The 24797-nt window shown below is 43.0% G+C and overlaps 1 protein-coding gene across 2 annotated transcripts in view; it reads left to right on the forward strand.

Moving 5' to 3' along the window:
- TTLL11 (tubulin tyrosine ligase like 11) overlaps positions 1-24797 on the forward strand; it is a 623794-nt gene that overhangs the window by 566183 nt on the left and 32814 nt on the right. For both annotated transcript variants that reach the window (XM_078641848.1, XM_078641849.1), the window contains one exon: positions 21893-21999. In XM_078641848.1, coding sequence (XP_078497974.1) covers positions 21893-21999 — 107 coding nt within the window. The remainder of the gene's footprint in view (positions 1-21892; positions 22000-24797) is intronic.

Genomic DNA, 24797 nt, shown 5'->3' on the forward strand with positions numbered 1-24797 from the left:
TCTCGAAAGACAAGCGTGAAATTTAGCAGCTGTGACTTCCAGTTGCTTGCAGATAGAAATAACAAGCTGTGAGTCATCAGCATACAAGACCAATGCGAAACCATGCCTCCTGATAAGTTTAGCCAACGGAGTACATAGATATTAAACAATGTCGGAGATAAGGCTGATCCCTGTGGGACCCCACATGGATGATGGAAACTATCAGATTTCAATCCGTCCCATACCAGACTTTGTACCCTATCCTCCAAAAAGGAGGAGAGTAGCGCCAGGGCAGTGCCCTCAACCCCCAGATCCTTCAGCCGCTGCACTAACACCGTGTGATTCACGATGTCAAATGCTGCCGATAGGTCTAGGAGTAAGGACAACCCTCCCTCGCTCATCCACGACCTTCCTTATCTCCTCAGTTGCAGTAATCAAGGCAGATTCGGTGGAATGACAAGCGTGAAAAGCATGTTGCGTGGAGTCCAGCAGATTATTTATGTCCAGATAGTCACTCAACACCTCGTTTAGTGATTTCTCTAAGATCTTTGCCACCATTGGTAACCCGGCAATCGGACGGTAGTTCTTCAGCTCATATGGATCCAAGTTAGGCTTCTTAAGCAATGGTCTAATGCCCGACTCCTGAACTTGGTTAATAAGAGGGGTAAGCCTCTCACAGATCTTCTTGGAGGCCTTATGCATAATGACTGGAGGACATGGGTCCATAGGAGATCCTGATTTTATGGATAGGAGCAACGTATGCACCTCCTCATTTGAAATTTTTGGGAAGCAGGACAATCTACAATGCGTTGAGATGAAAACCTCCTTTAGATGCCAGTTCTCATCGCAGGTCCCTTGGATATTCAAGAAATCATCGTGGATTACTTGCACCTTATTCTGAAAAAAGAGGGCCAGCTTATTACACATTTCCTGGTCTGTCTTGAAAACATTATTTTGCTGCGGTTTTGCCAGAAGTTTAACGGATTTAAATAATTCCTTAGTAGAATTTCCCGCCTCCTCAATCTTAGCTGTGAAATATTGCTATTTAGCAGCAACAATCGCATTTCTATATGGTTGGAGTGCTTGATTATAGATTTCTTTCCTCCTGTTGCTATAATTTTGTCTCCATGAGTTTTCTGCTCTCCTGCACTCCACTTTTAATCTTTTGAGATGAGGACTATACCAAGGTGCAGATATCCTTGACCTTTTCCCTGTCACCAATTTCTCAGGGGCAACCTGGTTAGCAGCTGCCAAAAGCCATTCATTAAACTGGGAGGCAGCTTCATTATTTTCGGATGATGACGGAGTAGGACAGAGACCTAATGCAAGCTCAAAGTCATTGCCCTGAACTTTATTCCAACCACGGACCTTTACTCTAGAAGGCTTTGTACGAGAGCAGCAATTGGGCTGTATGGTTTTAATACTAAAATGAATAGCCTTATGATCTGTCCATGGTAAAGTTAATGTATCAATCAACTTAATATCCAGGTTGTTTCTAAAAATGCCATCCAAAGTGTGGCCAGCCCGGTGGGTCGGTTCCGTTACTAATTGTAATAGACCAAAAGCTGCCAGACTATCCAACAATTTAGCAGATTCTGGGTTATTTATCAGCTCTAAATGGTAATTAAAGTCGCCCAGAATTGTAAGGGAAAGTGAGTCGGTGAAAGACTCCAGAAGCATCTGCAGAGCTTGGGTGAAGGCCGACCTAGGACCGGGAGGGCGATATAAAAGAAGCCCCTGAAAGGAAGTGAGATTGTTTAATTTATGCAAAAATGCAATGCCTCTGCCGGTAGGACTGATATGGCTTCTATCCGCACCTTTAAATGCTCTCGGTAAATAATAGCTATTCCACCACCTCTGCCTTTTACTCTATCTTGTGACATAACTGCATAGCCCTCTGGACAGCAATGTTCCAGTCGGGACCTGCAGCATTATCCGTCCAGGTTTCCGTCAGCAGAAGTATGTCTGGAGTAGATGCCCGTATACATTTTTCCAGCTCATATTTGTGTTTCCCCATTGAACGAACATTCAGTAAAAGGCAGTGAATGAAAGATTCATTTATAACTTGTGGACCATTGATTAATCCCTCATTGTTAATAGTCCTTGGCGCCGCCTCCTCACTCCACATGTTCGGTCGCCAGTTCTCTCCCAGTCCTATTTTTATGGTCAGGGGCGTTATTGCTACCGGGAGTAAGCCGAAAAGAACAATCAGCACACTGGACCTTAGCTGAGTTCTGATTTTGAAACGACATATCGTGACTCCTGCAAGTGCCACTCCGTAGAGCAAGAGGCTGAGTTCTATTATACATATGGGGTTTTAATCGACCAGGGGTCACAGTACTAGGCGCGTGCCAGGCGCGGACGGACGCAGACGGGCTTGCAGACGGGCTTGTCTTTGGCGCGCCCGCTGCGCGTTCGCCCCATCGTGGCTTAAGTAATGGAAGCAGAGAAACAACTAGACCGCCAACCCCGAGTGCAGTGCGGGCCCGCCTAATATCCGGGTACCGCTGGGGTCGGACGGAGGAAGAGACAGCAAGTAGAAAGGGCAGCAACTGGCGAGAAGCTATCAGTGAGTATTCTCAATTAAAATAATTAGATTAAAACAGACAAAGCTGTGCAAACACGCAATTTAAAAAGAGTAATGAGCAGCAGAGCAACACGAAAATGAGACACCTGGGTCCACTTACATACGGTCGCCCAACGTGGCTTAAGTAATGGAAGCAGAGAAACAACTAGATCGCCAACCCCGAGTGCAGTGCGGGCCCGCCTAACATCCGGGTACCGCTGGGGTCAGACGGGGCAGGTGGCATTGGGGGAAGTTGCCTGCCGTATAGCGCTTTGACTCTAGAACTACTAGTGCGGTTTAACCTGAATGTCGCCTATAGTGAATGGGGAATATCATTACTGCTAGTGAGAGATGAGTGGGACTCAGGGACCGCCTATAAAACTATAGAGCCCTGATCTAAAGGGACTGTGTATATTGTTTGTGAATATCATATTTTCCTCTGTGTTCGCATATAAATACTCCTTTTTTCCTAAAAGGAGGTATTTGACCGGACAAACATGTATTGCTGCTGAACGTATTTTGAGTTGTTAGCATTTGTTCACTCCCCACCTCCGGTCCGTGTCTACGTCCCCCCAAGAAGCCTGGAACTTCTCGATCCACTCTGACACTGAGAGTCAAGTATTTAAAGGGTACTTGGCCTAGTTGCTCAGGATCCATAGTAGGTTAGGCCTAAGGACATCAGGAGTTAAAGGCTTCAACCCCCACGATTGGGACCAGTATCTTCTGCTTGCCCCATTGCCCTCTGAACAAGGTTCTGGCACCAATCCTTAAGTTCGAAAGGAAGTGCTTGCATTTTATAGTAGGTTTGATTCACCACCAATTTAATGTCCTTCCTTTTGGTCTGGCTTCGGCACCACAAGTCTTCACAAAGGTGATGGCGGTTATAGTGGTCTATCTCAGGAAGTTGTGTATTGCTGTTTTTTACTACCTGGATGACTGGCTTCTCCATGCCAGGACACTGGGGATGGTGCGGTCATATCTTCAGTCAACAACATCCTCTGCTGCACAACTTGTTTTTTTCTATCATTGTGTCCAAATCTCACCTAAAGCGCTCCCAGTGCCTTCTGTTCATAGGGACAGTACTAAATACTATCTTGCACCAAGCCTTTCCTCCACAGCAGACGGTGTGAGACATTCATGCACTGCTTTCCTGATTCCAGGAAGGGGCCCAGATTTAAGTCCTGTGGGTCCTTCGCATGTTAGGTCTTCTAGCGTTTTCAATTCTCTTGTTCATGAATGTCTGCTGGCACATGAAGGCTCTCGAGTGGTGCCTTCACAAGCAGTGGTTTCTGGGGACACTGCGGAGCAGCTTCCTGGTGGGGTGCAGAGAGGAACTTTTCCAGAGGCATGTCCTTCTAGCCCCCACTGGCTGTGGCCATGGTTGTGACAGATGCCTCCACTCTGGGGTGGGTGCCTATCTGGAGAAACTAATGATCAGTGGCCTTTTGTCTCAAGACCAGTCACAGCTCCTGCATGTAAGCGGAACGGGGTGGAGGGGAGTCGACAGGCCACGGAATAGGATTTATTTATTGTAGCGGGGGATGTGGGTCAGGAACAGACCGGAGACCTTTTTTTGGTAAACTGTGTTTTATTTTTAGTAATGCTCTTCTGCTGCGTGAGGTCAGTCTTTCCCGGGCGAATTCGGACTGGTCCGTGGTCACGGTGGATGAAGCCTATTCCGGCTTGGGGGGGAAACCCTTGTTGGCCGTAGGTGGTCTTCGGGAGTCTTCTTTTCACCTCCCCTCGTCAGCCAGCCAAAACAGAACCAACAAGAGGGACTGCCGTTAGTTTAGTGGTTTAATACTGAACTCCCAGGGGTTACCGGAGTGACAGGGACACCGCTGATATGTGCTTCACAACTATCTATAGTGACGGGGCAGCGTGAAGGAGGAGTGAAGGAAGGTCAAGGGAAGGATGGCAGGTAGGGTAGGGTAGGAACGCGGGAAGTAGGGAACACAGGCAAGGAATGCGGGAAGTATAACTACAGTATTTACACAGGAGGACCGCCTCTCTTCCCCACCCAGGCTGACAAACGCCTCCGTACCTGCTGAAGCCACACTCCTCCCTCAGGAGTGTGGCACGGCGAATCGTGGGGACGTTGGCCTCCTGGCTGTCTCTCGCCGTCTTCGCCTTCCCTCCTCTGCTCGCGGGTCTCCTCGTCTCTCCACACGATTTCCGGACGCCGATCTCCTCTCTCCCCGTTCCGATCGCCTTCTTCCTCCGTGGTGACGTTGCACGCCGCGTAGAGGACTTCCTTGCTCTTGTCCACTCCGGACTCCAGGACGTCATCAGTGGGCGTGTTCTCGTCGTCGTCGGTAAACGCCCAAGTAAAGGCACCATCCTCCTTTTCGGTGTCGGTGATTCTCTGCCAGGGCTCTCAGTTGCTCTGGAGGGAAGGAGGGGATTCCATGTCAGCGACCTACCAGTCCATATGGGTCGGCTCCCTCCCCACCTCGCTACATTTATTTACTTTTACCTATTCCGTCTTTCAACTCCCCCCGCACCCTGCCCTGCTCCCACCCGTCCCACTGCCCTTACCTGCAGAGCCACACCTGCTCAAGAAAAGCAGAGTCTTTACCTAAATCTGCTCGAACTGAGGATGATTTGCCTGCCACTAAAGGCATTTCTCAGGGCCCTTTGCAATTAGTCCAGATCTTGACAGACAATACCTCCACAATGTGTTTTGCCAGTAAATAAAGGAGAGTACTCTGCAAAACTGCACTCTGTCACTGCACTCTACCCTGCAAAACTGCACTCTATGCCACTGCACTCTACACCAATGGACTCTACTCTGTACCCCTCCACTCTACGCCAGTGAACTTTACGCCACTACTCTATCCACTGCACTGTACCCTGCACCACTCTACTCTATGCCACTTCACTCTACAGTAAGACAATCTACTCTACACCTCTGTACAGTTAGCCACTCTACTCCACTCTGTGGCACTCCACGACACCACTCCAATCTCCGCTGTGCCACTTTACACCCCTCAAAACCAGTGCACTCAATGCCTCTGTACTCTATACCAACTACTCTGCACCACTGCACTCTACGCTACTATACTCTACCTGGCAACATTCAACTCTAGCCCACTGCATTCTACACCCCTCTATACCATATTGCTCTATATCACTGCGCTCCTCGCAACTCTGGTCTACTCTGCCCCACTGTAATCTACGCCACTGCTCTCTACACCAGTCTACTCTACACCATTGCAGTATGTCCAATGAATTCTATTCCAATCAACTATACACCACTCTACTCTACAGCACTTCACTCTATGACACTCTATTCTGCAAGACTGCACTCTCTGACACTAAACTCTTCACCACTCTACTTTGCATCATGGGCTCTACTGTGTACCAATCAACTTGGCGCCACTCTATTGTACTCTATGCCAATGCACTGTGCTCCACTCTACTCTGCATCACTCCACTCTGCACCACTCTAATCTACTCTACACCACTGAACTTTACGCCATCAATCCACTCTATGCCACTTTATTCTTGTGAGGAATTGGGCTACTGATTTACTGTGGTGTGAGCCCTGGTCAAGCAGCAACCACAATCCTTGTCATAGTATGCCACAAGTAACCCCAAATTAACCTTTGCTCAACCCCCTGGTTACTTGGCAAAGCGCAGTTAGGCTTATTTTAGAGGCAAAATGTAAAGTATTTGTGTAACCCTTCAAACAGTAAAACAGTGGAAACACCACTCAAAAAGGATCCCACATAAGGTTAGAAAAATAAAGCTGAATTAAATAAATAAAACAAGAAAGAAATGACAAAATGTCAATCAGTAGAACCAGAGATGAACTTTTAAAGAATTTAGTGAATATAGCACCAAAAACACGATATCTGTTCACGCTGAATCGGGTCAAAGTCACAAGGTCAGATGGAGCCCAGGACGGATACAGTCCCAAATCAGTCCAGCTGAAGTTTACCTTCTCAAGTTTGTGCCAAGAGTCCCGTTTGCATTGAAGAGGCCTGCGGGGAGCAGGGAGAGCATCGCAGGAGGCTGTCGCTAAAGCGCGAGGAGCCAGACGGTGTTGGTGGGCATTGCTAGAGCTCTGCATTGGTGGTCCCTGCAAGCAGTTGATGCTGCAGTTCGGTAAGAGCGGCGAGTTCTTGGTGTGAAGGGCTCAGTTTGCGGTTGTGAACAGCCCAAAAGCTTGATTTCAGCACAGATGAACCACACCAAGGGTCTAGGAACTGAGGGGCACCACTTGGGTAGGAGGAACTGCCTGCATCTGGGTCTGGGGCAGGTGTAAAATGTGGGGGGAGCTTTTCTGTACCTGAGGCTCAGGTTAGGAGGCCAGCAGAATAGCCCTTAGAGTCACTCGGATGGCCCGAGTCCAAGATCAAGTTGTAGGTCCAGTTCTGCTTCCACGGGCAAGAGAGCAGCAGGTCAGCACAGCAGGGCAGCAGTTCATTCAGAGCAGCAGTCCAGCAGAGCGGCTGTCCTTATAGCAGCACAGCAGTCCTTCAGCCACCCACTGAATAGTGGGTGGCTGAGGTCCAGTACTTATACCGAGTTGTGTCTTTGAAGTGGAGAGAAGCTTCTAAAGGCATGCCTTTGAAGTGCATGTGTGCCTTGTCTTCCTGGCCCAGGGTCCAGTCTAACTACAGGGGGCATGCAGTCCTTTGTGTGGAGACAGGACGCAGCCTATTCAAGTGTAAGTGGGGTTGGGCCCTACTCCGCCCTCCCATGCTGCCAGTGATGTTCCATCCAGTCACACCTAAGCTCACCATTGTGTGTGGTTTTCTAGGAAGAATACAGAAAGACCACTGTCACCCACACCCAGTCATGGGACCCAGACACAGGCTGGTTGCACCAACTGGCCGAGGCTAGAAAATGTCAGCTTTCTAAAAGTGAAAATGTAGAGATAGAGAGATGCACACCTTTCTTCCTTTAGTTATCCAACATTTGCTTTTAGTTCCATTTAAACTTTGTCGGCGTGCTGGCTTTCCGTGCTCCGCCCATTCGCACTGCAAATAAGTGAAAAAACGTGAAGGAGACTCATTTTCGGTCTCCACAGCTGCACAACCTATTGTAATGAATTTAATGAATTAAATTCGTAATCAATGCATTATTTATTCCTTAATTTCAACCAAATTTATCTTGTCCTTTCTTTACTCTGCTTTCTTTTCAATTCATTCTATCCATTGTCCTTGGTTCTTTGGCTTTATAAAAATCACAGGAGAATTGTTGTTTCCTTATGCCACATGTTTATTCAATCACCCAATGCATTTCGGGAGAAAACTCACTTCTTAGGGGGTGTCTAGAGTCTCCTTCAGCTTTCTAAAAGTGCCATTTTCAGAATTACAATTTAAAATCGGACTTCACCGTGAGTTCGGCTTTTAGATTGCAATTCCAGAGACACCAAACATGAACCTGTTACCCGTTCCCATTTGGAAATTACACTTATAAAATATAATAAGGTAAGTCCAATGTTACCCTATGTGAGATGTAGGCCTTTCAGTAGTGAAAAACGAAATTAAGGGTTTTTCACTACCAGGACTTGTAAAACCTAAACGTGCATGTCTTACTTTTTAAATACTATGCACCCTGCCATCTGGACTCTCCAGGGCCTACCATAAAGATGACTTATATGTATTAAAAAGGAAGCTTTGGGCCTGGCAAAGGTTTATTTCACCAGTTTGAAATTGCAGTTTAAAACTGCACACAAAGGCTGCAATGGCAGGTGTGGGACATGATTAAAAGGCTACTTTAGAGCGTGGCTCAATCTGTGCTGATGAACCAATAGTGGTACAAAAGGGGGTGGTGATGGACGGAGCATCTGAACCAATCAAACCCTCACACGCAGTCAAGGTTTAATCCAACACCGTTCTTTAGCCCACTCTGCCACCCCAGTTCAGACATGGCCATATGCAAATCAGTCTGACCCTGTGCCTCATGGGAACAGTCCAGCCCGAACTGCCAAGCCATGCCTTCCCTGGACCGGAATCAAGCTTCCTAGGACCGGTTTCTGGCATTTCAGCCGACTTCAGCCGGGCTTGCTTGAATCCAGTGGCAAAGTGAGCAAGGGACTCAACGTCTGAGCATACCCTGCCAACTTATGGCGAACAAAGCGGTACAAAAGGGGGTGGTGATGGACGGAGCATCTGAACCAATCAAACACTCACACCCAATCAACAGATCTGGGTTTAATCCATCACCGTTCTTTAGCCCACTCTGCCACCCCAGTTCAGACATGGCCATATACAAATCAGTCTGACCCTGTGCCTCATGGAAACAGTCCAGCCCGAACTGCCAAGCTATGCCTTCCCTGGACCGGAATCAAGCTTCCTAGGACCGGTTTCTGGCATTTCAGCCGTCTTCAGCCGGGCTTGCTTGAATCCAGTGGCAAAGTGAGCATGGGACTCAACGTCTGAGCATACCCTGCCAACTTATGGCGAACAAAGCGGTACAAAAGGGGGTGGTGATGGACGGAGCATCTGAACCAATCAAACACTCACACCCAATCAACAGATCTGGGTTAAATCCATCACCGTTCTTTAGTCCACTCTGCCACCCCAGTTCAGACATGGCCATATGCAAATCAGTCTGACCCTCTGCCTCATGGGAACAGTCCAGCCCGAACTGCCAAGCCATGCCTTCCCTGGACCGGAATCAAGCTTCCTAGGAACGGTTTCTGGCATTTCAGCTGTCTTCAGCCAGGCTTGCTGGAATTGGTGTTAATTGTGACAAATTGTTTTTCTAAATTAGGTTTAGATAGTGCAGTGACCATCTTAAAAAGCTCTTGTGATGAGTTTTTAGCCCCCTCTATTTGGTTAGTGAAATACAGCTTTTTTACATTAATAATGGTTTGCTTGTATTCCTCTAGGGCACGTTGGTTTACTCTGTTAACTGTAATCTACTCTCCAAGATCTCTCCAGGTCCCTGCACCTGATTTTTATGGCACTGTGATCCAACCAGGTTACTGGAAATATCAACCGATATATTGGGGTGGTTGGTGAAGATACCATCAAGGGAGTGTTTGGCCTTATGTGTGGGTTCGGATACTAATTGTGTCAGGCCAAAACTTTCTAAATTTTCAACCAATGTGACTGTGTCTATGTTTTGGTCTGCTTCCAAGTAGAAATTAAAATCCCCTAATATGGTGAACGTTGGGAAGTGCAGACATGATTCCATGGATGTTTGCAGGCCCTGTAAAAAAAAGTGTTTTTGGGCCCGGGGCCGGTATAGGAGCAGGCCAGGAAAAGAGGCAGTGTTGGAGAATTTAATATTAAATTCCATGGCTTCTGCACCTGGAAGCTGACAGGATGCAAAAGTGGCCTTAAACTTGGACGGTAAATAATCGCTAAGCCTCCTTCTTTTTTGCCTGATTTCGCAACACTGGCCAGGGAGTGGCCTACTGGGGTAATCGTGGCCCAGTCAGGCTCAGAGCAATCCTTAGCCCAGATTTCAGTGAGAAAAACGAAGTCTGCGTCTAGGGATTCAAGTAGGAGATCTAGTTCGTATACATGCTTGATGGCCGAGCTAGTGTTCAGAAGTATAGCCTTTAGACCAGCCAAATTTAGTTTTTTTGGGTAACCTTAATGCTGGCCTATCGGCAGAGCTTAGAAGAGCCATACTCATTCGGATAAACTCTGAACTCTCTGATTTGGCCAACAAAGATCCCATAGTGACTCAAATGGTCTACTCTTTGGAGAAAATTTCATTAAAACCCTGGTCAAGTACGTGTCAACATTTTCAGCCTTGAACAGGGCTCAATTTAACATGAGAACCATGTTCGGAAGTAGAGTTTTCAGAAGGGATTGCACAACGGGACTGGCTGTCAGCCGTGAACAACAGCGGTCCCACTTCTACTAATACAATCAATGAAGTTTTGGAAGGCAATACCATGGGAACAATACCTTCTTTCCTCAAAGAGGCTGAGGCACCCAAGCTCGAGGTGGCAGAGTTAGATTCCAAGGAGGTGGAAACCAAGGTAAGAGTCCCAATCCCTTTTGGTTCTTCCACTTTAAAGGTAGGGGGGAGATTAAGCCTTTTCAGCAAAAATTGGCGCCTAATAACAAACGATTCTTGGATGCTCAATACTGTAAAAGGGTTCAAGATAGATTTTACCCACCACCACATCAAAAACACCAACCCAGAGAGTTGACCCTAGACCAAGAGCAGTCAGCCTTAGTGGAACTAGAAATGATCCAAATGTTACAGAAAGGGGCCATTCGCCAAGTCCTGAACTCAAACGATGGTTTCATAAGTACAATTTTTTTAGTAAAGAAAAAAGTCAAGAACGGCTGGCCAATACTAACAAATCTAAAACAACTAAACACCTTCTTAATATACAGACATTTCAAGATGGATGGTATCCATCTTCTGAGACACTTTACATGAAAAAGATTGGCTTGTGAAATTGGATCTCAAAGATGCATATTTCATAATCCCTGTGGACTACCACTCACAAAAGTATTTACGTTTCTCATGCAAGGGAACAATTTATCAATTCTGTTGTCTTGCCTTTGGCCTCTCATCTGCTCCTTGGTGCTTCACCAAAATTCTAAGACCTGTAGTATCCTTTCTAAGGAAAAGGGGTGTTCGAATTCTAATTTATCTAGACGATATGTTGGTTGATAATGTCACAGAGTCTGAAGAAATTGATTGCTAATACATATGAAGTGGACAATAGACCTGTTGGAGGGACTAGGATTCATTGTCAACACAGAAAAGTCTGTAACAACCCCTACACAGAATCTAGAGCTCATAGGGTTTCAGGTGATTACCATCACAAGCCAATTACAATTACCCCGGAAAAAAATTACCAAAATAAACAAGAAAATAGCTTATGTCCTATCAAAAGATACTCTGAGTCTAAGATCCTTAGCAAGAGTGGTTGGCCTTCTGTCCTCTTCTATCCAGGCTGTTTCCCCAGGCCCCTTACACTACAGGGCTCTACAGAGACAAACATTGTGGGTTTAAGGAGGGGTCTGTGGTACTCGGACATGATTCCTTTGTCTCAAGAGGCACAAGAGAACCTCCTGTGGTGCTGGAACATTCTGGACAGCTGGAATGGGAAGGCAATCTTCGGAAAGGTTCCAGATTACATAGTGGAATCAGACACAAGCAACTTAGGATGGGGACCGAGACTAGGTATGACAGGGAAAGGAGGGAAATGGTCACAAGAGGAACGTCTACCACACATAAATTGTCTAGAGATGATGGCTGGCTTGAACACACTGATGAGTTTCAAGTCATCCATAGGGAACATTGTAGTACTCTTGAGACTAGACAACTTTACAATCGTTTCCTATATCAATCACCTAAGGGGGCAAAGTTCAAAAGCACTCGCAGACATGGCCAAGGAAATTTTGGTATTTTTGCTGGACCCAGAAAATGTTGCTGAAAGCAGAATTCATTCCTGGTCACCAGAACATAAGAGCAGTTTGGACCTCAAGGTTTCTAAGGCACCCAAGCGACTGGAAACTAAAGCCAAAAATCTTCCAAAAGATCCAGAACCTTTGGGGGCCCATTCAGGTGGATCTGTTTGCCAGTAGAATAACTTATCAAGTGGAACACTATGTCAGCTGGAGACCAGGTCCCAAAGCTATGGGAGTAGATGCCCTACTTCAATCCTGGAACATGAAGAACTGCTATGCCTTTCCCATGTTCACTCTAATACATAGAATAGAGAAATACAACATCATACTGGCATCTCCCTTTCGGGATACACAAGTATCGTTTTCCGGGGTCTTGGAACTAGCAGTAGACATCCCACATTTAATTCCAGGGAATTTAGACCTTCTTTTATGACAAGAAGGGGACCAACATCCCCTCTTACAAGAAGGAAATATGAACCTTCTTGTGTGGGGGGATTTCATGCAATCAAGCAAATACTCAGGCTTTTCAGGAGAGGCTAAAAGCCTACTGGATGAGTCATGGGCACCAGGAACAAGGAAAAGATACACTGGTGTATGGAAAATAATGTCTAGTTGGTGCCTGGAACAAGATTTGGATCCCATGGATGCTCCTATAATCGATATAGCAAATTTCTTGGCAGAATTTTTTAGATCAAGCCTATGCTACCGAACTGTTAACTGCTATAGATCAGGGATTTCGGCAGGTCACTCACTGGTTATCGAGTCCTCTGTTAGTGGCGATCCTTTGATCTGCAGAGTAATGAAAGGGATAAGACTTAGACGTCCTACCAGGGCTAATTATCAATCCTTATGGAACGTCAATCTTATCTTTGACTTATTTATATCCGCCCTGACAACCCTTTCCTCTCAAAAAAACAGTTGTCTATGAAACTAGCTACTCTACTCTGCCTTATATTTTTCAGAAGACTATCTGATGTTATAGCATTAGAAAACTGCAGCAGATATTATTCTCCCGACTGAGTCCTTTTTGACATTTGTAAAAGAACCAAAACAATGTCTGAGAGTATTGCTTACCCTTATTTTAAAGATTGTAAAAAACTGTGTTGTAAGTTGTCTGAAAACCTACAAAAGTAGTATGTCTGATTTTAGACCAGTTGGTGGGGAATCAATTGTTGATATCCTTTGTGAAACCATATAAATCAATAGCTACAGCCACTATCTCTAGATGGGTAAGAATAATTATGTTAAAAGCTGGAGTGGATTAAACAAAATCTGGGGCACACTCTTCTCAAGGTGCGATGGCCACCAAAGTGTTTTGGGCTGGAGGTACGCTTTCATATATACTTATAACAGCAGACTGGTCCAGTGCTTCTACCTTTGCAAGTTTCTACCTTAGACCAGTGGAGTATGTGGGCAGTATGGCGTTAAATAGCTGGCGATTCTCCAAGTTACATACAGAGAGAATCTTGATTTCATTAAAGACAGCGGAGGCTAACATTATTCCACTCTCCACACCCATGTGGAGTAAAGAGTAAAGAGTTAAAGAATCATTTATATTTATATTCATATTGTGTTGTTATACCTATGTTATCGGTACAATTTGTTGCTTTTGCAACATTTTTTAGCTTTGCTTTCTTATATAACTCTGATAACTCAATTTCCTTTTTTATAAGTTGTTATCACTCTATTTTTCTATTTTTTCCTGACAATTCATCACTAGGAAGTTTATTTTCTCTTCAAACAGTACCACCAATACTACAAGATTACACTGATGAGATTAACTTTTTTGTCGCAGCCTTAAGAGGATGATGCTTAGTTACATTGTCGCAATATTATTTTTCTAAGTTCTAGGGAATGTTTTACATGTGATTAATACATGTTCTTTAGAGGGCTGCCTGTTGGGGGAACAATAAAAGTTATTGCATAATGTTAGCCTCCATTGTCTTTAATGAAATCAAGATTCTCTATGTATGTAACATGGAGAATTGCCATTTTGATTGGCTTACCTCAGACTTCTCATGGGACTTTTCCCTGAAGATTACTAGGGTCTGACATATACCAACATCTATGCAGGATGATGAGGTACCTCCAGAAGCCTGTCAAGAGATCTCCCAGGAGATGTATTTTTCTGGGAACCCTTGCTAGGTGGACACCAGCATCTGGAGGGGGTCCAGACTTTCCTTACAGATCCCAACAGAAGCCCGATACAGTAGTCCAAAGGGTTCTTCACTTACGCTTTAATATGAATGGGATGCGGAATCATGGGACTGAAAGCCAAGATTGTGATACAGCACTGACCGTAATGAACCTTATTGATAATATTGGATTGCACGAGGAACCTCACTCATGCTGTTGTGCCCCTCTATGTTTTGGAGAGCACCCTGTACCCATGTTATGTTCTTGAAATAATGCACTTCTGTGCTCCTGTGTTTGATTTTTATGCACCTAATGGGTCCAAGCCATGCTGCAGACCCTCGCAAAGTGCGCACACCGTGCTTCTGAAACACCAACCAACCCAAAAAAGAAAACTGGTGCCAGAGCATTCTCCGTTGTTGCACCTAAGATGTGGAACTCTCTACCACCAGACGTTCACCTAATCTCCTCTACCGCCTCCTTCAAAAAAGAAGCAAAATCTTTTCTGCTGACTAAGTTTTTACCCTAAGACAATATATCTGTGCCTATGAAAATGTATCCATACTAACTTCTCTACGAAGATTGACCATTTTATAACTGACTTTAATCGAGATCAAGCTTTTTATTCTATTTTACTTTCTTATATGTTTGTCTCTCGCGCATGTGTCTTTTGTTGACCAGTCCAAATAATACCCTACTTCTCGTCATGTAAAGCGCTCAGATACCCACTCTGGTCATGTTTGTGCTATACAAAACTTTATAAATAAATTCCAACATGCGCGCTTGCAACAGATTTACTTAAACCACCACCACATGCTTTTTAAATTTGATTTTGACTTTTTAATGTAATGAGATATAATACCTCTCATCTGGCAACACATTCCTTGGGCCTGGGTACTCTGGTAGAAATCAAGATACAAGTATTGTAGGCAGAGTGTTTTTGTTTAATCACTGTATTGTTTATCAGTTCATTGATGACCCTGTGCATCGTTACAAGTGCAGCCTAGACGCTGCGCCTCACTTCCGTTTAATCTGCAAACAAAGCCCCTTTCCTTGCCATAACTTCTCCAGGCATCTCTATCCTCCAAAGGCCCCATTAACTCGGCCCTCTTGGGAAGGCTTCTTTCTGGCTTTACAGAATAAAATGACAATTCCCCAGCCTGATCAATGCTTGCTCGTGACTCATCCTCGTTTCCCCTTCTGGGGAGCAGAATAGAATGCACTTCTATTTCAGAAAATCATTATTTTTTTTCATCTCAATAGCTCTTTAAATCCACCTCTCTGATCGATGAAAGGGATTCTGAAAAACCCACGTCACATCGGTGGAATGCACTTAGTGGAAGCAGCGTCTTCATCGAGTTCTGTTTTTCCAAATATTGCGCTGTCGCATTTCAGGAAGGGTTGTGGAGTCTCTTCTCTTTAAACAAAAAGGTAATGTGTTTCATCAAGAGGGAGCAACATTAAGCTCCTGTAAAGGCTTTGTAAATAGGGTTTGACTGCAATACTCCTAGCCAGGGCCATCTTCACAGCATTAAAGATCTCCAGTCTGATTTTTTTTTTTATAGTTTTATATAACTCAAACTCAACCCTTAGTTATTGGAGCGATTTACATGAGCGCCAGTTACATTACACAATGGCACATTATGTTTTTAGGCTCAGGGAGATTAAGTGGTTTGCCCAGATCACAAGATGTTGAGCCAATGCCGAGACTCAAATCCGGTACTCCAGTTCCAAAATCAGAAGTCTGGTTTTTACGCCACATTGTCTCCCCATTGTGTCCTCGCTGCAGGTGTGCCGAAAGCCACCAGAGATGGTGAGGTTGTCAGCCTGAAAGGCTGTGGTTTTGGTTGTGATGGCTTTTTGGGTGATGCAGCTGCTCATGAAAATGGTGCAGCTGGCAGAGACCCAGTGGAGGTACCAAAGATGGGAGTGATGTGATCATATTTCTTCAGACCCAAGCGGAGGGGTGCTTGCAGATTGTACGATGCCCTTATGGGAGGTTAAAGAGTCTGGAAGGCCGTGGAGCAGGAGTATCAGCTTTGTTTGTACGATAATAGGAGTAGGTTTGAGTCCTAGATGTCAGTGGTTAAAAGGCAGGGGTAAGGGCCACGAGAAACTGAAACTGCACTGTCTTCAAATGGAAGCCAATGATTAGGAGGCGAATTCAGGGCAAGGTGCCAGAAATCGAGATGGTGTTGGCCGGCATATTGGGACTAACATCGACTTTTTCACGTAGGAGTGATGGAGTCATGTCTATATATTCAGGGGTTATGGGAACCAAAGTCAGGGTTCAGGGGCTAGGGTTCCCATAACCCCTGTGTGTGTGTGTGTGTGTGTGTGTGTGTGTGTGTGTGTGTGTGTGTGTATATATATATATATCTTCCAAAGTGATCCTCGCGCGCTCAGCTGTGGGTGCTCTACACAGGGGTCGTATCCTGACCCAATTCACACTTTTTTCACCAAAGATGCGGCATTTAAGGTTTGAATTTTGCAGCACACATTTATTTTAACTTCTCTAGCTCAGACCGACGCGTTTCAGCCTTACACAGGCCTTGTTCATTGTAAGTGAGCTTTTTTCTATGTTCACTGTTTATCCCATGTGGCAATTAGGATGCATTATGGGATTTGTGGTTTGTATGAATACAATTACAAATTATACAATATTCGACATGCAAAGTGATATTGGTATTAAGTAGTAATTCATTTCAACATTTGTGGTGATGTCGCGCTGCATTTTTACGCGCCAAGGTATGTGAGAATATCATTTTTACATTTGAGACAGTCACGGTATAGTACCTGGTGTCTCATTCGCAAATGCAAGTACATATTTTTGTTTTTGTTTGGGTATAGTACCCCTATGTTCAATGTTCATCAGTTCGATATATTTGTTTGAATTATCAAATCTCTGTGAATTAATCTAAGTGTACATAAAGTTCATCATCGAAGTTCATCCCACGTGGTGTTTTTGTTTTAAGTCTGATGATGAACTTTGATTCGGTTTGTCTTAATTTTCGATGTCTGTTACCTCCTCGTTCGTCCATATTGACCATGAATATTCCATAGTAGGACATTGCTCTCCAATCACTTTTTTGACACGTGGCCATGTGTTTCTCTGTGGCATAAGACATGTCATTGTTTTTTACAGCTCTAATGTGCTCCAAAATGCGTTTCTTCAAAGCGCAGGTTGTGCTCCCAATGTCTTTTGATCCACATTTGCATTCTATGACATATACCACATGTGTTGTTGAGCAAGTGATTCTTTCTTCAATGGTGATACTTTTTCCATCAGGTTCCTCGAAGCTAGTTTTATTTTGGCCAATTTTGCACGCCTTACAGACATTGCACTTTTTAAATCCATTTGCTGGTCTGTTAACCAATTTGTTTTCTTTTTGGATATGTTTGTTTTAAAGTGGCTATGAACAAGTCGATCCTTCAATGAGGACGTTTTTCTGTAACTGATCATAGGTCCATCTCCTACCATCTTGCCTATATCAGGATCCCCTGATATAAGATGCCAGTGCTTCTTGATTTTGCTTTTTATGATGCCACTTTCCTTGCTGTAGGTGGTTACCAAACTTGGTGGTCCTTGTAAATCTTCTTTTTCCTTTTTTGTTTCAGTCGCTAATATCATTGATCTGGTTTTGTATTTCACTTTATTTTTACTTTTCTCCAGCGTTCTTTCACTGTATCCTCTGGATCTCAATCTTTCAGTTGTTTCATCAATTTTCTTTTCTGCATCTGTTTCCACTGAGCAATTTCTTTTCATGCGAATAAACTCGCCATACGGTATACTTGCCAGCAATGGTTGCGGATGGAAACTTGTCCCATGCAGTATACTGTTCGTAGAGGTTTTTTTTGCGGAAAAGTGACGTTTCTATATGGTTGTCTTCAACGTACACTTTCAGGTCTAGAAAGTCAATTTCCTCTTTGTTAGTGACATAAGTAAACTGTAATCCCACATCATTGTCACATAGTTTTGAGTAATATGAATCAAATTCTGTTTTGGTCCCACTCCAAATTAAAAACAAGTCATCAATGTATCGGACCCATAACATTATTTTGTCTAGGTCCATTTGGTTTGCTGGGTTCCACGCAATAGTTTTTTCCCACCATCCCATTGTAATGTTCGCGTAGTTCGGTGAGAATGAAATTCCCATTGCCGTTCCGCATTCTTGTTTATATAGTTGGTGGTCAAATAGGAACACGTTATTTGTAAGGCATAATTCGATCATGGTCATGAGCATTTCAGTGTGTTTCAGCTCTCTGATATTTCGTTGTTTTAAGAAATAGTGACATGCATTCACTGTGTAAGGCTGAAACGCGTCGGTCTGAGCTAGAGAAGTTAAAATAAATGTGTGCTGCAAAATTCAAACCTTGAGTGACGCATCTTTGGTGAAAAAAAAAATATATATATATATATATTCCATCCAGAAGGAAATATATTTCAGTAAAACACTTTGCAACTTATTGCAGTCCATATGTTATATTGAATGTTATTCTATTGTGGTTATACTTTATGTCCCAGTTTACAAGAAAAGGTAAGCTTTAATGAGGAGGACACACATCTTCAGCAATCTGGAGGAGTAAATTGGCATTAGACTTGATGGGTACATAAGGTACAATCTATGGCTACGAAAGGTTAGTGAATATAAAAACTGCGTGTGCTAATTATAATATCTCATAATGTAAAGCATGATTGAAGTGTGACAATCAATTTACTACCAAGGTTAGTATATAATAATAGCGATAAGAGAAAACCATATTGGGTTTCATATTTGGTTGGTTGCAAAAACTTTATTAAGATCACTCAAAAAAACGTTTGTTACTCATTGTAATAGACAAGAGTTTACTAAGAAACTTTTTTAAGTGGACACAGACATATAATTGATTGATTTAGGAATTAGAACCCAATGAAAAGATAACTTAACTACTCAGCAAACAATGTACTTAAACGATACACTATAGTATGTGGTGACAAAAATGGACTGATTATGGAATCAAGGTCTATGCCTTCATTTCATATTTTTAAAAAAAATTCCAGAACATAAGTATAGAGGATATGTCTTTATAGGGATGAGAATGTTATGAATACTCAATGTAGCTAATTCAGTGCATGAACAATTAAGATGAAGTGGTAAGAAAAGCTTAGATTGTATTAAGAGTGGGATTGGAGTTTCGGACACCCAAAATCAGCTGAATGAAAATGGGCTTTTCATGTAAGGAAGATTATCAGATTAGATTTGATATAAAAAGGTGTCATGATTCAAATTTGGAAACACGAGGGATGCAGCATCAGGAAGACATGGGTAATTTGAATCAACTTAAATCACTGTTCTAGTTGTTTTTAAGGATAATGCATATCCTCTATGTAATCAGTGTTAACGCAATCAGCACCGTTGCGTCTTCAGACACGTGGAACATCGGGATAAACACCAAAGATAGACAACCGAAAAGTGTTTTCACAGAAACTCAGGGGTGAATATAGGAAGATCTGTGAAGCTTTCTTAGATCATTAGGTATGTAATGTAGTTATTGGTGTCAGACTGATGCTTTATATTCTGATTTGCAGAAATATTTTACCTAATTGCAGATATAGAGTGGTAAGAGAGCCCAAAAGTGAAAACTGGCATTTTAGAATGTGGGACGATTCACCAAGGTATTCTTTGGACTGCTAATGGACAAAAGAATTTTGGATTTGTGTAATTGTATTCTCTTATGAACATTGGGTGATTTCTCCTTACTTTCCGTTTAAATAGCATTCAGAGAATAACCTAAACAACTTACGCTATCTGAACAGTTTGAAACAAAGAGGATAATGCAAAGAATGGCTTTAAAGGGTAGTCAAAAAGAAGAAATACATGCATTTGGAAATGTCTTGAGAATGCTTTTTACCAGGGTCACTGGAATTATGTGGCAAGATAAGTCTAAATTATGTAGCAGGGGGGTGGTAAATTGTTCCGCAAGGAAAGACAAATCATTCTGCAACCATGCATCACCACTACTTTCCCTTAAAAACTACTCTGCTGAATAGCACAGATAATTTCATAATTATTACCCTTGTTCCTGGCTGTGTGGGAGTTTAGGATTCAACATATAGCACATTAAAAAGAGATGCAATTGTGAATCTTCTGAAGTGTGAGTGGCATCTTGTAAGAACATCATCTTTGAGAACTGTGTATTTTTAAGCAAACATACATTTATGTTAATAATAAAACAAAAAAATGTGAACAAAGAAGGAATCATTCTGCCCACATGTTTGAAAGACATGTTGGTAAGGCTTTTGTTTCCTGATGCAGACAAAAGCTCAAACCTGGTAATTTGTAAGACTGACTTGTCACCTTCTCTTGTTGACGCTGTAATCAGACATTTAACAAGGCATCGGCGGCTCCTCTTTAAATGGAAGGTTAAAGCAATCAACCGATGAAGGTAAAAAGGTAACTTTCACAAGTGGCTGGCGTGGCGGTGCCCCTTGGCTGTACACATTTTAATAGCTGTTAATCCTCTTGAGAGAGACTGTTTTGTGTTGTTAAAGTTTGCTAGTTATGCAGCAAATAGTGGATTATCTGGCGATTGTTGCAAAATCACATTTATGCTGAAAACTCTGCAGCCCCACAGTCACGTTTTTTCAGTGCTCCTGGTCCATTACTCTTCATATACTCCAGTTGATACATCATAAGTCATTTTGGTAAACTGATTGCGCACTTCATTGCAACAATTTGAGGGATTTAAAACAAGGAATTTCTAGATACACTTCTTGCAAATTCTGTATGACAAATTATTTTCATGTGGTAAAAACGCAAATATGGGAAGGTAAATCATTTTAGATCAAACAATATTTATGTTTAGGACACATTAATGTATAATACTTTTTGTGGAAAATATTTTCTTGAGTGTTGTTTGGATTATACACTTGTTGGATATTATCCCACTTTTGACAGGTTACTGTGGTAAAAATTCAGCACTCAAAGTGCAGAGCAATGTGCAGAAAGGGAAAACAAAATAATCTAAAAAAAATCTTTTATTAAACATAATGCAACCGATAATAAGGCAAAGTAAATAAACGCGTGTACGTTAAATCGTGTTGATTTTGGATATGAGTTAGTGCTCATAAAATTCATTATGTGGAAGATATCTTTTTGAGTGTGACGTGAACACCAACCCACAATAATAGATTGGTTACTTCACCTGTGGTTAGAATAGCAATCCAACCTTTTCAAGTGTAAAAAAGGCGAAAGTAATGTGAATATTTGAACACAGAGGATAGCAGGTGCAAACTGATCTCAAAGGAGAAGGCTTGCCGTAGCTACGGAATGACCGAGAACATCCTGGACTGGGTCTGAGCTCCGCTGTGGGAAGGTTTGAGGTGTGGCTGGGTGTTCTGCCTATCTTCTGGTCTTGTGTGACTTCAGGGGTCCCTGCGTCCTGCTGCTCGTGCATAGTAAGCCACAGGTGACCACCACTGGATCTCCAAGGCCCAGGGAGGAAGGCGTTTGGTTAAGGACATCTCTGGGCTGGCAGCGCCACTCCTTGGCTGTCAGTAAATTCCACTTCCTGAGTCTAAGCTGACACTTGACTTAAGTTCTGAAGGTGGGAATTCTGCCTTAAGTGTCGCAAAATCCTCAACTGCACTTCCTAGTCAGAGCTCTGTTGGTGGCCGGAGGCCTTTTATCCAGGTACATCACTGGAAGATTGTAGATTTCTACTGAGTGATATTAAATATGCCACACATGTCCTGGGTTCAATCTGATCAGCAATATTAGGTGTGTGCTGTGAGGCCTTCAAATGAAGTGCACCTTCCTACTTTTAAGGCCTTCACTGTGAGTGTTTTGAGGCAGGTGTGTGCTGTTTACAGTCCTTCCTCTTCTTTCAGGAATTGCAATCTGACCAACAGCAACTTCTCAATGGCATCTGTGGACATCCTTTACATCGACATAACAAGACGATGGAACAGCCTGGTCCTGGACCAGAGAGAATCCGGTAAGTCCCAGATATGTTTTCCTTTCTGTTTACCTTCAGGATTCAGTTGAAGACATGTCTTTGTTGCTTTCATTGACTGCCATTTCAGTGTTGTTCATTCTGTAACACTTTGCATCCTGCACCACAAAGACCAGCCACCCTTCAAATGATAACTAACTCTTCCGCAAATTAGGACTAGCTAAAAAGTCCTTGTTCTTCCAAGAACAACAATTGGATTAATTTGGGAATACAGTTTTTGTTGGCATTTTAGGACGAGTTGTATTCTTTCCATTTTGAATATAACATTAAAGGTTAGAACTGTGCTAGAGTTTGTAACCCCTTTTTTAAATAGTGCCCAAGCAATAAAATTCATATAGTTGCAGGAACATGCCCTCCTGAAATTAAAGTTTATATTTTTAGCTCTGAGTCACCCGTAGAAGGCTTTTATGATATCCTGTGCCTCTGCTTCTTTCCATTAGAATAACTGCTCTTTTCAGATTAGGCTTTCTTGTTTCTTTTTAAATTTGGAGCGCGGTTGTGTAGCAAAATATATGCAGTGTGATGCTGCAGGTTTGTCAATGAATTTGAAACCGTTTTGCCATTGTGTGGTACATTACCTTCCCGTGAGAACTGAAAAAAGAACAATATAGCATCAAGTGCACCCTATAAAGTATACTGCCCATCCCAATGGAACCCCTTGTTTCAGCAACTCAAAAAGAACCATTTGTGTATGTCCCAAAACTAGACATGTTGAAATTTTAAAACGAAAATGGAGATGAGGGCTCAACCGTAGGTTTTTTTCATGAGGGTTTTTTCATGATTTATTTATTTATTTATTTATAAAGTTTTCTATAGCGCGAACATGATCCCGAAGGATATCAGAGCGCTTCACAAAAGAATGGAAGGAAGGACATAAATCTAATATCGACATCAAGTTAGAATACACAACAGGAATAATCACATAATACCCAGAAAATCGAATCAAGGAGAGTAATACAATAAACAGGAATATAGCGGGCTAGGAGGGGGGGCACACAATGCGGTAAAGGAGAGCAGCAACAAATGATGGTGCAATGGTTGTAGGATCAATGAATTTGAGCAGGGGAAACCTAGATCCAATTAAGGTAAGAATTTGTTTCCCAAGTAATCTTTTGGCTTCCAATTTGAAAGCAGTCGTTGAAGAGATTCTGCGTACATCCGGTGGATGATTAGGCCAATGGGCTTCTAGGACTGGCATTCTGCAGTTTTCGTTTTCCAGTTGCCCCAGTCTGATACTGATATGCATACACTTCTACCTTCTTACATATCCCAGAACCCTGGAAACCAACTCTTCTGGCTCTGGTGACGGTTCTCCATATTGATTTTTTTGGAACACTTTTTGCCAAATTATGGCTCTGTTAATAGCAAACCATTTTACGACCCATAGATGTGTGTGTCACACATCACAAAAGTAATACTTTTATAGCTGATGTTGGCATCTCTAAGCGTGGACACCAGTTGTACATGAAAGGCTGAGCTGAACCTGTCACGATTTCAGACCCCAAGTCCCTCTTGCTTGAGGGTATCTTTAGCCAGGGTATTAACAGTGATTAATGTCTGTCGGTGGCAGGGCATGTTTTTATGGAGACAGAACCCGAACACTTAATTGAGGCATAAGTGTACTCTGCAAAGAGTGGAGTAAAGGGAAGTGAGGAACAAGGGTGGTGAGTTAATGGAACAAACAAGAGAAAGAAAAGTTGGAAAAACAAGAGACATCGGGTAAAGAAGACTAGAAAGCTGTGTGAGATAGCAAGGAATACAACAGGGACAGAGAAAAGGAAGAAGGTGAGTCAGAAAGGATGGGAAATTATTTGACGGTGAGGAAGGTACAGAAAATGAGGAGAGGAAGGAATAAGAGAGAGAAATAGAGATGAGCTAGGCAACCACAGGAGTAAGGTAAGAAAGGAATTAAAAAAAAGAAAAAGGAGAATTAATGAAAGAGAGAATATGAAGGGATTCTGATCCTAGTTTTCTGACGTGATTTTTTGGAAAGATTTCATCAATATGTACATTTGTGATCTCTTGTAAATCTGAATCAACTCCTGCAAATCATCATGCTGGAAGTGCACAATCTAGTGGTAAAAGGTATTTTTAATGTTGATACAAAAGACATGTTTCGGCTCTATGCGAGCCTTGTTCATTCTTTTTATATAATTGTTCATTCTCCATTTTAAGGTGCTTGTACAATTCACAAATACACAGAAAACAGACGTAGAAAAGTACCTCCAAAACTGAATTCCTTCTCATCTGTCATCTGAATCACATCCCCCAGCTAGACCTTTGGTTGATTCACCTCACTGCTTTCAACTGCACCCCTCTCATCATAAACTCAGCCAAATCTCTCGGTATCACACTGGACAAGCACCTGAATATGGAAAATCATATCAGCAATGTGTGTTAGGGAGCTAATCACGTGATGAGGACACATAGAAATATCAAACCATTCCTTCCACAAAAGGATTTCAAGCAGGTGGTTCAAGCACTGGTCTTGCCGAGGCTAGACTAAGGCATTGCTACGCTCTGTGGTCTTCCCAAATACCCCCTACTCCACTAAGGGCATCACTGAACACTGCGGCCAGACTGGTCACATGTACCAAATGAAATAAGCACATATCCCCAGTCCTAAAAAATCTCAAATGGTTGCCCTACGAATCTCGAATTCAGTTAAAGATTGGCGTTCTGGTGCACAAAGCCCTGCATCTCAAAACTCCCAGGTACCTAGCGCAAAAGCTTGCATTATCCTGTGGTTGGAGAGCCTCAAGAAGTGCAGACACTTTCCT

This window comes from Lissotriton helveticus, chromosome 5_1, assembly GCF_964261635.1.
Source record: "Lissotriton helveticus chromosome 5_1, aLisHel1.1, whole genome shotgun sequence".
NCBI lineage: Eukaryota > Metazoa > Chordata > Amphibia > Caudata > Salamandridae > Lissotriton > Lissotriton helveticus.